Source organism: Amborella trichopoda, chromosome 9 (genome assembly GCF_054954075.1).
Source record: "Amborella trichopoda isolate Santa Cruz 75 chromosome 9, AtrichopodaSantaCruz75HAP2 v2.0, whole genome shotgun sequence".
Lineage (NCBI taxonomy): Eukaryota > Viridiplantae > Streptophyta > Magnoliopsida > Amborellales > Amborellaceae > Amborella > Amborella trichopoda.
Genome location: NC_142344.1, coordinates 13447090 through 13460982, shown reverse-complemented (window position 1 = coordinate 13460982; position 13893 = coordinate 13447090). Strand labels below are relative to the sequence as shown.

At 36.1% G+C, this 13893-nt stretch overlaps 1 protein-coding gene and 1 long non-coding RNA gene across 6 annotated transcripts in view; one reads left to right on the top strand and one right to left on the bottom strand.

Annotated features, from left to right (window-relative positions):
* The window catches only part of LOC18424388 (mechanosensitive ion channel protein 1, mitochondrial), a 39075-nt gene extending 25278 nt beyond the window's left edge, over positions 1-13797 (top strand). For all 4 annotated transcript variants that reach the window (XR_016040116.1, XR_016040115.1, XM_006828975.4 and 1 more), the window contains 3 exons: positions 270-377; positions 11404-11625; positions 13439-13797. Coding sequence is in view for 2 of the 4 variants with exons in the window: in XM_006828975.4 (XP_006829038.2) it covers positions 270-377; positions 11404-11625; positions 13439-13552 (444 nt within the window). In the remaining 2 variants the exon portion in view is untranslated. The remainder of the gene's footprint in view (positions 1-269; positions 378-11403; positions 11626-13438) is intronic.
* Positions 8553-10957, bottom strand: LOC148780401 (uncharacterized). 2 transcript variants are annotated; one of them, XR_016040119.1, is made up of 4 exons: positions 10767-10957; positions 10123-10211; positions 9610-10034; positions 9122-9430 (listed from the first exon to the last, which is right to left on the bottom strand). It is a non-coding gene; the product is annotated as an uncharacterized LOC148780401 (long non-coding RNA). The 2 variants fall into 2 exon arrangements; XR_016040118.1 differs by having other exon boundaries at positions 8553-10034.
* Positions 13798-13893: the final 96 nt, after the last annotated feature.

The window sequence follows — 13893 nt, the reverse complement described above, 5'->3', positions numbered from 1 at the left end:
AGTTTTCACCATGAAGACAACTTTTTTTGATAGACTTTGAGGTATGCCTTTTTTCTACAGTTTAAGATTGCAACCTTGTATAAACTTTTTCCTTCTTTAATTGTTTCTGGCCTCTTTTTGTAAAATGAAAATTGCCTGGATCATAATTCTTCTTGTGATTCACCTATTGCCTCTAAACGTTTAAATTGGTTCATTAGTTTTTTCTTGAACACTTATTTTGTCTAAATGATATTGGAACTTCTTTTTGTTATTCTTTTGTCATTCTATAGGCTGGTTCAATTGAAGGACAAGTGGTTGACATGGGATTGACAAGTACATCATTATTGACTGCCGAGAAATATCCTCTCACAGTGCCAAATTCATTGTTCTCTAGTCAGGTATGGGTTAGTTATATTTGATCCAATCCTTATAAAGTCCCTTTGTTGCGCATTGGTGCTCACTGGTGTCAATTAATTTGAGCAGTTACAAGTGTTTAACACAGCTCGAGTTTTGGATCGGCCCTCCATTGAACCGATTCGGATTGACAATTTTTTATCCTAATCGGTCAATCCTCAAGGTCAAGAAAATATTAAATTATAGAAAAAAGAAAGCAAATCATGAAAAACTAAAATTTAAGGGAGCCACCCAGTTCGCTTGATTCAAGTCGGCAATTCCCAATATGAATGGCCCAGTTCTTTAATAGAACTAAAATTGGGCCGTTTCACGATTTTGTAAGGGAATCATCACGTAATGATTCAGATATAAATTAGTGATTGTCGATCTAGATTGGCAATTTTTAAAGCACTGGTTTCAGCTGGAAGTTTTGTGGGTTTTGAAAGTGAGTAATGATCTAATATTTACATGTGCTTTGTAACAATGTTCTAGTATTAAATCCTATCCTTAGCATCATTGCAGAAACAAAGACTACAATCTTGGAGAACAATTTCTATTCCCTAGAGGCATTTAATTGTGATTTATGGCTTATAGATTTAAATAAAACTGTTGTCGTTGAGGAAGATGATATGTGGTGGTCATATAGATTGAAGGACATTAGGAGGTGAAAATCAATATGATATGGTGTTTTTTAATGCATATTTTTACAAGATAATGCCTAAGTTCTTTCTATCGTGATTGATTGGTTGATTGGTGTTATTGAAACTAAAATATTACTTGACTGTGTGATTTTCACAAGATTTTTCGTACATGTTGCATGAGAAAACAAGATGCTTTGGATTTCTTGAATTCGAAAGAATTCTACTGTGAAGACTTTGGTTGTAATACTCCACGTGACTATGGTTTTGAGTTAATGTAAAAAGGTTTGTGGAATCTGTTGATCATATTTGTATTTTGTCAAAAACTGAAGGGCTTTATAGTTGTCATTTCATTTGTTACCCACATTGTATGTGTATTTTATAGGTGCATGCTTGCAGTTTTTCGTGCATTCTTGTTTGTGCGTGTATGTTTGAGTAGGACTGACAACGGGCCATGCTTGCGCTGGGCTCGTCTTGGCGTGTCTCAGACTGCCCTAAAGGGGTCCAAGCCCATCTGAACTGGCTGGGCCTAATAAACTCAGAAAAAAGAGGGAGAGAAAGTTGCCTATCATCGCCCTAGCTCAGCCTTGCACCTCGATCCACATTTCGTGGCCCACCAGGCCTAGTTTTTAAGGGCTAGGGTTGCCCGGGCCGGGCCTTCCGGCCCATTGCTAGCCCTATGTGTGAGTGGGTGTGCATTCATGTGTGTGTGTTTATTGTGATACTTTTCTACATTCATGTCAAGGAAATATGCACTGTCAAGTTAGGGAAAACATTAGCATGGATACTCCAAAAGGATCATCATTTCCTTTTGGAGTATCCAACTTCATTATGTTAATGTTTAAGACAATGTTTACCTAGCCTACCCCATCATTGTCAGCATATTTTGTGGGGCTCTACTCTCTTTCTTTTTAATTCAATGTGTCTTGGCTGTTCATTCAGTTGGTTTGTCTTCTATGTGTTGTGACCTTCTTATGGTGAGACCTAGAGGTGTGGCCATTGTTCTCTATTAGTTGGATTAGTAATTTTTCTTCTTCCAAATGACCATGTCCTGATCATTATTGGAAGTCTCTTTTATATTGTCTCTTTTTTTTTTTTTTGAAGGATTTATAGTCTCTCTTTTTGCAACCTTAAAAACATAAATATTTCTAGTTTCCAATTTTATGCATCTGGAATCATTTGTTGAGAAATTCACATTGTGGTAGAAAAGAATGATCTATTGTAAAGAAATTTCTTTATTCCTTTCTTCTTTAAGATGCAGAAGCATTGGGCAATACTGTTAAAATATCACCTTGAATACTTGAGAGAAAAGAACAAGATGTGGTACAAGAGAAATGTGCCCTGAATTCCTTCATGAGTGAGGGGCTGCATTCAATTATATATATATATATATATATATATATATATATATATATATATATATATATATATATATATATATATATATATATGTGGGAAAAGAGATTAGCCCACTAGCTCATATGAACATATGAGCCCAACATCCCAGATTGATTTTGGACTGATCTGACGATCACAGACGTCCAGTAGTGTTTGAATTTTAGTTTTTTTTCTACAAATCCAAATCACTTGAAATTTTAGGCGTGTGTTTATCAAAAATAGGTGAATCTTTGAAAAATATCAAAAAAATATTTTACATGAAATAAATTGACCAAAATACCTCCAAAAAGGTTTGGTTATTTTGGTCATTTTATTTTTCACGAATAAATTTTTTTATATTTTTATTAGGTGCGCCTTGATGAGAAGAACACATACCGAAAATTTCAAGTGATTTGGATATGTAGAAAATAAAATAAAATTAAAGCACTATCGGACATCCGTGATCGTCAGATCGGCCCAGATTCAATCTGGGCCGTTGGGCTCATATGTTCATATGAGCTAGTGGGCCAATCCCATCTTTTCCCTATATATATATATATGAAAAATTCTTAAAAATACCTATAGACGAAGTGCTACAGTGTTTAGCCCCCATCATGGACATGCTATGTTCGTGACGGTTTTGCCTAAGAACCGCCACGGACCTACGAGAGCCGTGGCGGTCCCCCCATATTTTTTTCTTCAAATTTGCATGAAGAAGATCCTGTCACGGACTTGCTATGTCCGTAACGGACCACCACGGACATGCTAAGTCCGTGACGGTCTTTAATCCACCCCGTCTGAAAGAATCGGATGGTGCCGAGTCTATGGGCGAAAATACTATTCATTTCGCCCATAGGTGTTTTGTAGTCTTTTCCTGTATATATATATATATAATTTTTTTTTTTTTTTTTTTTTTTTTTTTTCTAACCCTGATTTATTGAGGGTTAGATAAGGGTACAAATAAATCCATGAATTATGTATTTGTGCTTTACAATGAACATGAACTACCAATACAAGAATAAGTTACAACAATATACAAAATTACCAATACACCCTGACCAAATACGACTAACACTCCCTCTCAAGTTGTACATCATGGTTTAGCATGTACAACTTGTCCTTCAAATACTGATGCCATCCGTTTGATAACCCTTTTGTAAAGTAAGGTTGCTGTTTGATCTTCTGTGCCCACGAACTTCACTTCAGTTTCTTTGGCTTCAATCCTTATGACATAAAATTATAACCAATCTGAATATGTTTACTTCATCATGAAATATTGGATATGCTGTCTGGCTAAGGCACTTCTGTTATTGCAAAACATTGTGGATGTTTGAATTTTCATGCCCAAAGTGGTCATTAGAATGTGGATCCATAGCATCTCCGATGTCATACTTCTTAATGCCCAGTATGCAGTTTCAGCACTTGACCTGACAAAGGTATTCTGTTTCTTCTCCATGATATCAAATTTTTGATTTTTTTCCAGAGATAAATGAAAAATTTGGAGACTGACCTTGAATCTAGGTCACCAGCCTAATCAACATATGGATATCCCATTATTGATTCAGTCCGCATAATCTTCATATCATCTTTATGATGGGCCATGCCATGGCTCATTGTTCCTTTAGTATATTCCCATTATTGATTCAGTCCATGCCATGGCTCATTGTTCCTTCAGTATATTTGATTATCTCTTTAAGGCTTCCATATGAGATTAAGTCAGCATATGCATAAATTGACATACTTGATTCACTGCATAATGATATATCTGGTTGTGTTAGTGTGAGATATACTCTAAAGCCTGTGTGATACGTCCGCACTTCTCTGGTTCTCTTAATAATTCCCTTCATCCCTGCTCAGTCTTTTATTCATGGCAATAGGTGTTCTTGGAGGCTTACTAGTCACCGTATTACTTTTTTTTTATAACAATATAAAGCATGCTTTTGCTGAGACAACTTAATTTTATTAGCATCTTGATTTACCTCTATCCCAAGAAAATACTTCAATCTCCCAAATCTTTCATTTGGATTTTATCGTTAAGAAATCTCTTCACATTTGCAATCAACACATATGAACTACTTGCAATGCACATATGAACTACTTGCAATCATAATATCATCTAGATGCTAAAGCACAAATATAACATATCTATCACTTTGGTGGATAAAAGGGAGTGGTCGACTGCTGCTCTCTTAAATGCTCGCTCCTTTTATGTAATAAGAAAACTTTGAAATATGTTCTTGATGCTTGCTTCGATCCATAAATGGAGCAATTCAATTTACATACATACTCTCTTGAATGTGCTTCACTAAATCATGGTGGTTGCTCCACGTAAACCTCATCTTTTAACTCCTAATGAAGAAATGCATTATTTACATCTAGCTGGTGCCAAGCATGGGACAAGTCTAATGATTAAATAATGCGTATTGTTACCGTCTTAACAATTAGACTAAAGTTTTCTTCATAATTGAGTCCGTCTCATTGATTAAGTCCCAGCTACCAACCTTATCTTGAATATCTCTATGCTTCCATTTGATATATATTTTACCTTATATACTCATTTGCGAGAGTATGTATATGTCATTTATAGCGGATTATGCACTTCAGTAAGAGCGTGTGTTGACTGACTAAGGGTTAGGTGGTCTATGGCCCTGGTTATGTCTAAAACCCTTTTCCCTGGGCATATGGCACTATTGAAAAGGATTTATAGAGGGTCATCCCTTGTTAAGGTTGGAGAGATGCCCATGAATGAATTGTAGGCCAAGAGAGCAGCATGGTCTCCTGTATGTGGATGTAGGCCTGTAAGAGCGACTGCCAAATCCTCAATAAATTTTTGTACGGCATATAAATATGACAACCACATTTTCGAGAAGCAACCCTAAAAAGGGATACATTTATATGTGCATAGAGAGTGTTCTCCTTGCACTATAGTGATGTGTAGTTGACTTGCCCTTAAGGGGAGAACTATAATCCACATTCCAGGGACCATGGTTCCACTGTTTATTGGCCAGCTTTGATGAGCCAATCATGAGCCCCTTCATGAGACTGTGGGTCATGGGTGTTGTTGGGTTGGTTTGAGAAGATAGTCATGGATCACAGTTACTGGATCAGTGGAGTGTCCTTAGAATCACTTATTTTCAGGTACTAGTCAATTTTTAGATATTCTTTTTTTAATGTAAGAAATGTTTATATGAACTTTAGAATTTTTCAGCATTTTTAAATTAATTTCTAGCAATCAAATATTGAAAAAAGAACGTTTATGTAATTTTTATAGTGTGGAGGGGCAGGTGGGGCCCTTGGATTCAGCCTCACATGTGTGTCACACCACATGGGTGGGGCATGGAGCCCATGGTGGGCCACCATAAGAGGTGGCTCAACCCCCCCTTTCCTTTTTCTTCCCTTATCTTTAAGTTATATTTTAATTAATTTTTTTTAAGTTAATCTTTTAAATAAAAGATTATATCCTTTTTTGTGGGAGTTAAATTTTTGAGATAGATTTGACAAAAATATTTTATTTTGACTTCGTACAAATTTAAGAGATAAAAAAAGGAAGTTCTAGAAGGTTTTAGATTGGTCTGATCCTTGTTAGACTAGAAGTGGATATGGGACAAAGAATAAAGAGATAACGTTCCTAATTTCTTCCCTAAATCATGATGGCTGATTAAAGGATGGATGACTCAGATTTGATTTTCTTTCACCTCACAGGTTTTCCAGATTCCTATTGGTTAGGGTGAGCCATAATTGGATAGGCATACCTAGGGAGGTCGAGGCCTATATAAGGAGGGGAACCCTCCTCATTCTCTACACAGTTCCCTAGCTTCTCTTGCTCTTGGCTTTCTCTCTCCTCCATGCCTCACTCTCTCTCTTCTTTTCTCTTTAGTCTCTTTGTTCTCCCTCTCTCTCTATGTGGCACGCTACACATAAATATTACAAAGGGAGTGACATGCCTAACCCTACTTAGGGTTTGAAGAGAGAGAGGCAAGTCTAGCCCTAGAAAGGGAGGTGCCTTTGAGGCACAATGCCCTATTTTATTCCGAAGGGGTTCTAACAAAGCCCTGGTTGTTTGGTTATGCTCTCTAAAACCCTAGTTTAAGAGGTATCGTGTAAGGAAGCTTCTTGGCTTAGAAAATTCAGCAAGACTAATAGGATTGAATGGCGTCATCGAATAGGAAATTGGGTGTGGAGTGTACTAAGTCTTATGAGGGCGACCTTAGGCATAATCTAGTAAGTCTTCCCGGCTATCTAGCTTTATTTTTTAGTCATATTTGCATACTTATTCTGAATTTCCAGGAACATTATTTTTGCCTAAATTGTTTTAGAAGTTTGGTTTTTTTTATTCCTGAATTGTGTTTATTACTTTGGCAGTAAAAGGCAATGTCCTAGATTGTATTTAGGGTTTTGTTTCTTATTTACAGCAGTGTTTTTGTGACATTTGTAAGTGGAGTTCAGATTGGTTAATAAAAGAAAAGAGATTTTATTTTATTTTATTGCCTTGAATTCCACATAGCCACTTCTTTCAGTAAATCTCATTTTTTAACTCCCCATGTAGAAACATGTTCTTTACTTCCAGCTAGTAGAGCGGCCAAGTCTAATGATTAAAAAAGGCGTAATGTCACAGTCTTCACAATTGGACTAAAGGCTTCTTGATAATCTAGTCTGTCTTGTTGATTAAATCCTAGCTACCAACCTTGCCTTGAATCTCTCTGTACTTCCATATGATTTATATTTTACCTTATATATTACATTTGCAACCTACCATATTTTTATCTTCCGGTCTTTTAACAATTTCCCATGTATTGTGGACATCAATGGAGCTGATTTCATCTTGCATAGCTTCATTCCACCACTTATCCTTTGTTCCCTTGAAGTATGTTGATGGCTCGCTGATTTTAGGTATCTCACTCATAATACTTGATATTCATGAGTTAGACCTCCATAACCACCCATCTTTTAATCGGATGTTTAATGCGAGTCAACCTCCTCAATGAAGTGGCCTCAACATTTGCGTCAATTGGAGTGCTTAGCTGATTTAGATGCTCTATGAGCAGATTTTTGTGTTCATTTGCTGCTCTTTCTGATGTGCTCACTTGCTGCCTTATCTTAGCACTTCTTTTGTACACACTGACTTCACCTTGGGCATGCCTAACGCGGCACCTAGGCGGGTGCCCACCTAGTGCCATCCCTTAAAAAAAAAAGAAAGAAAAAAAAGAAATTCAAATCTACCCAAACAAAAATAAGGTCTGGGCTTGCCCTTCTCTCTCTCTCTATCTCTCTCTTGCTCGGGTCCATGTGCTCTCTTTATATATGAGAAGAAGAAGAAGGACTCCAAGTGTTTGATGTGCAGCCTCTCTCTCTCACACACACACACACATACACATACACACAAAAATAGACATGGACCCGTATGCTCCCTCTTTACATGTAAGAAGAAGATGACTTTCAAGTGTTCAATGCGAGGTCCTTCTCTCTCACTGACTCTCTCTCCCTCTCTTGATTTATCCTCCATGTGTTCGAGACCTCTCTCTTACAAATATAGATCCAAAAGAAATAAAAGAAAAAAAGAGGATTTTTAAGAATTTCATGCGAGACCTCACTCACACACGCGCTAAAAACATACACACACACAAAACAACATATGGCCCCTAACCCAACCCCTTCCCTTAAGGCCGCCCAGGTATCTGGGCGCCTACATAGGCGGCTGCCCTTCCGCCTAGGCGGTCCAGGCCCTTGGCTGCCTCTGCCTTTTTGAACATTGCGTCCTACTTTGGCTTGTTTACAGAAAGTTTCTCTTGGATTACATGGAACAATGTCTTCATCATTTCTACCTTCCTCAACATTGTCTTTTTTCTATCAACATTGTCTTTTTTCTATCTGATGTCAACTTATGGAGAGAGGTACATTGTTATTCTTGTGTTTGTCTCTTTCCTTCAGACACGTATTTTCATAGCAAATATCATTCTTTGGAGGAGAAAACATTTCAACTCATTAAATGTTACATGTCTAGATATAAAAATTGTATTTGTTTAGGGACAGTAACATCTATAGCCTTTATGATCATCTGAGTAACCTGCAAAAAATGCCTGTTTCTGCCTTAGGATCAAGTTTATTTCTAAGGCTACTTTCAATATGGACATAACACCAACATCCAAACCTCCTCAAGATAGAATAATCAGGAGTTTTTCCAAATAGTGTATGTTATGAAGATTTTACCATCCAATACGTAGGTTGGAAGTCTATTTATGAAGAAGGTAGCTGTTTGGAATGGTGGTCCTTAACCTCTATTCCATCTATACAATGTTAACAGTTTCAAAAAAGAAGTAGCTGTTTGGAAAGCATCAGTCCATAAAAAGTTTGGAACTACACTAAAAAGCATAAGAGATAATCCAACTTTATTTATATGTCAATGTTTCTTTTCCGCCACTCCATTTTGCTGTGGAGTATAAGGACAAGAAATCTGTTGCCAAAACCATTGTCCCTTAAGTAATTTTGAACATTTGAGATGAGTATTCTCCCCCGCCATCACTATGAAAGTACCCAATTTATGTACGGAAGTGCTTTTCAACAAACAACTTGCAACGGCTTAATGTCTCAAACACATGAGATTTTTTATAAAGAAAGAAAATCTGTAAACCTAGAGAAATCATCAACAAATATCACATAACAAAGGGAATTGGAAGGAGATACCTTTGGTGCCCCATACATCAAAATGCACTAACTCAAATGGAGAAGAAGCTCTTTTATTACTAGAAACAAATGGTAACTTGACATGTTTTCCAGCTGACAACCCTGAGAAATAAACTCAGTAGGACAATCAATATTGGAGGAAACAAGTCCTTATTTAAACAAGTCATTTACTCCAATGACCCAATCTATGATGCCACACAGTGGCATCCTTATTAACGTGACAAGACACTACTAAAGTTTGGAACTTCTTTGACTGATCATCAACTGTGTGCAACTCTCCAAGTCGTAATCCTCGATAGTTGGCCCTCCAATTAAATACAATCCGGAGTAAATACAGAGAGGACATGATTTTCGCTAGCCAACTATGACACAAGAATAAGATTACATGTAAAATTAAGGACAAGGAAAACTTTTTTGAGATGTATAGGACCTTTGAAACACTAAGTGACGAGTTTCTCAACATGTGTAATGTGGTGAGAGGACCCAACTCCAGTTCTAACAGACCCACTATTTAAATAAGAGACAAGAGAAAAGAACATACCTGAGTTTCCTGTCAAATGGTTGGTTGCTCCACTATCAACGATCCATGTAGCTTTAAATAGAGATGTAATGGCAAGATTCTACATAGATATATTCAATGCAGCCAGTTGACCTGCAACATTATCATCTCCACTTTCAGTACTCACGACTTTATCAATAGGTGTATTTAGAGCATCATGCTGGTTGCTTGCATATTGTGGTCCTGGTTTCCATCATATCTATTATAACAATTAGAGTCTGAGTGGTTATGTTTTCCACAAATCTGACATTATACCACTATTCCCACGACTGGAACTCCCATTGCTATTATCACTAATGGAGGTATGATGTTGCGCCCAACACTATTTCCGTAAAATCCACCTCTACCACGACCACCATGTCCTCTTGTCATATTTTCCTCTGCCTCTACCTCCATGAAAGCCATTCCTAGGAGATGAATAATTGTTCTTAGTAAACAAAACATCATAAGAATTTGCACTCAATTACTTTGCTGTCCTTTTAGTACGGAACATACCTTCATGTTGAAGAAGTAGAGGATGTAATTCTGCAAAAGTGGTGGTCTCGAGGTAACACCACAAAAGTCTCATATTGATCTCCAAGACCCTTGACGGCAATGTACACTTTGTCAGTATCACAAACAAGATGTTGAATCATAGAAAGCTGATTGTATATTCCTTTAATTTTGGCCAGTTATACATAGATTTATTTTCCGTTTTGCAACTCAAAAGTTCTGTCTCATGCTCATTAGACTAGCTTGATCCTTGACAAGTCAAATTTTCAGCAGGGTCTATATCAACCATTTATTCCAATATATCTTTTGACAATGTAGAATTAATCCACCCAATTAATTCTTGATCCTTGACAAGTCAATTGACTTGGATTTTACTGTTCATGTGAACATTAACTAGGATTTACTGTTAATGTAGTAAATAGGATTTACTGTTCATGTCAATAGTAACTAGGGTTTACTAGCCACATTAAAATCAAGAAATTGGGTTAAATAAGAGATTTAGAGAGAAGAAGAGATTTAGGGTTAAGAGAGGTCTAGATATCCAAGTTAAGGGGTTAGATCTATGGTTTCACATCAATATTGACAATAGCGTGATCAATCTAAATAACGAATGACAAAGAAAAGAGATAAAAGAGAGATCTTGATACCTTTGATCAATGGGTCACATAATGATTGAACCTTGCTTTGGTACCATGTTAAAATGTCACCTTGAATACATGAGAGAGAAAAGCAGGTTGTGTTACAAGTAGAAATGGATTGGGAGAAAGCCAAAAGAAGAGTAACGTGACTCCTAATTCCTTTAAGAGTGAGTAGCTGCACTCAAAGATATATATTTATATTACTCTATAGCCTTAATTAATTGAGGGTCAGACAAAGGTACAAATAAATCCGGAATTTACATATTTATCCTTTACAATGAACATGAACTACAAAAACAAGCATAAGTTACAACAGTATACAAAATGATAAATAATACCCCTAACCAATTATGACAAAAAATACTTGGTGATTTTGGCTCAAGGCTGTGTGTCGAGATAAATCCGTTTCTCAACATCGTATCCATGTGTAGAAATCTTTCTATTATTCTCAACTGCATAAGGTCTCTCCTAATATGTAACAATTGTAGGTTTTTTGACAATCTATTGTTTCTAGGGCTTTGAAATTTACTTTTTCAATAGACCTGATGTTTGTTTCCTCATTCATGTTACCTAATGAGAAGTCAAGTGTGAGCATTGTTTGTTGCATTAAATATTCAGATCGGTGCTTCTTGAATGCTATTTGCAGGTGATTATGAACAAATCTCGTGCCCATTCACGTGCCATCGTAACTAAAATCCCCATCCGTATTCATGATATTGAGAGGATTCCCCAAATTTCACAGGATATAAAGTGCATGCTTGAAAACAATGCTAAAGCTTCTTTAGAAAATGGGCCCCCTTATTGTTTCCTTTCTCGTATTGGACATTCATATGCAGAACTGACCATTGGGTGCACCTTCAGACATATGGTATGAAACTTGATATTTGATGCCTATAGTGTCTTCTATTTATTTATTTTGGCAGTTCAGCTTTAGGATTCAAAGATGAATTATTGCACTCATCATCACCTTAATCAATTTAGTTCTAACCTGAATCTTATAGTGTATGCTAGACTGTGGTGTAATTGGTTATCTTTTATTCAGTTATATGAAAGTAATGTATTAATAGAATGAAATAATGCCAATAGGCCATGATGTTGTCTTTATTCCCCTTGCTTATGCTAAGACCAACTTATTATTTGGTATCAAATCAATATATTTCAGTCATGTTTTTCATACTTTGCTAGACAAATGTGATCTTTTTGCATGAACATCTACCTTTAAAACTGGTATTTTCGAAAAGTTTCGACTTCTAAAAACTGAATTTTTGAAGGCATGAATTTAATATAGCTTAAAAAAAACTATTGGATTTTGAGGAAAATGAACTGTTACTATTTATATCATTTCCTAAATCATTTCTGAAAGGAGTTTACTACAAAATTACTGGTTTTTTTTTTCTTATGCATTAGTTTACATGTTTCTCACCCTTCGAGCACACATAAATTTCCTTATGTTTTGGTTCCATTATTTAAAAAGTAGCTGAGTTGACTTGGCATTGCTTGGGTCGGCTTGGGACCTGTAGGGTACCTGTCTATTCTCGTTGACCTGGGCAAGTCGCCTGATACCCCTTTTTGTCTTGAAATGCTCTTTTGAACCAATAATCCCTCTGTAACCTCCATTTCGATCGAATTGGACACAAATCTACCACTTTTACCCCAAAAACTCTTTCTATTGATAAAAAATTGCATTAGGGCAAGATTTTTTCATAAAAATGTCGTCATTTTTGAGCCCTAAAACCCAATCCGCATTCCCTGCAATTTGATACAAATGTTGGTATTGGAGCCCTCTACCAAAACCCTGTAACAATTTTTTGGATCACAAAGCAAAATAGGAGAAATCGAGAGACCAAACTTAAGGGTTTTCTTGAAGCCGAAATTGAAAATCGTCAATATCTCTCTCGTTCTTTCACCAAATTCATTCAATTTTGTCCCAAAATATTCCTAAGATGTTGATCTACAAAAGGCATAACAAAGTCATTTAATCAAAACCAAAGTTTTCAATGATTGATTTTTTGGTTTTTTTTTTTTCCGGCCATTTCATCCTGTCATTTTCTTCCCAAGTTGATTTTGACATTAATTTTTGTGACTTTGATTTGATTTATACTTCCTACTATATGAAATCAAATTGGTGCTTGTCAATCTTCAATTATATATATATATATTTTAACTTCGGCTATTTTTTGCTCTATTTCCTTTCTCTCTCTCTCTCTCTTTGTTTTTTAGGAAAGGACTGGCCAACACGGCAATTTGTCGTGTTCGACTCGGACTGGTGGGTGATCAGTTTGACTCACCAATTCACTTTTTTAAACCTTGTATGGTTCTATTTGAAGGTGTTTCATCTTAGATTATTTTTATGTACTTTTTATTTTAGGTACTTTTTATTTTATGAATAGCTATTGTTCAAAAACTCTTGATATTTAAGTTATACTCTTCCATGTTTGTGTTGCCTCCACCTGGAGTAGGTAAGACTTTTTGTTGTTGTGTAAAATATACCAGTCATTTGTGTAAAAAATAAGGAAGAGAAAATGTTATAAACATCGGACGTCAAAAAATATGATTTACACTTGGACAAAAAGAAAAGAATGGATGTACACAAATTCTTGAAATTTGTAAGAAGCCATCTTGGTTTGAACTTCAGGGTTATTTGTAGGTGATAGTCATTGTTTTGTTGGCTTTGACTACAGAGCAAAGTTGAGTTATTCTCTGCAGAGCAAGATGTGTTGTTGCAAGCAGCTCAAATTATACGGAGGCATGGTGGTGAGCTCGGTAGTTCCCTGTATGACGGAACCAACAATTGAAGTCGAAAAATAACTGCATGATCTTTTTATCAAGGTTTAATGTAGTTCATTGTTCATAGCTGCCACATATCTGATGAAAATGTTGCTAGAGTAGAAAATTAATGTTCAATGGCAAATTATCAAGGAGAAATTGAATGAACGCTTAATGGTTGTATAGTGCATGAGAATTATATTGTTTTTGACATGTGTAATGCATGGTCTGAATAGAGAGAGATTTGGGTTATGACACCTAGACTTCAAGAAAATTGACTCCTAACAGGACTCTCAGACTTTCAAAATGTTGATTTCTATTGGTCCTAACTTTTGAAGTTGTCGACAATTGTAAACTTCAAAGACTTCAG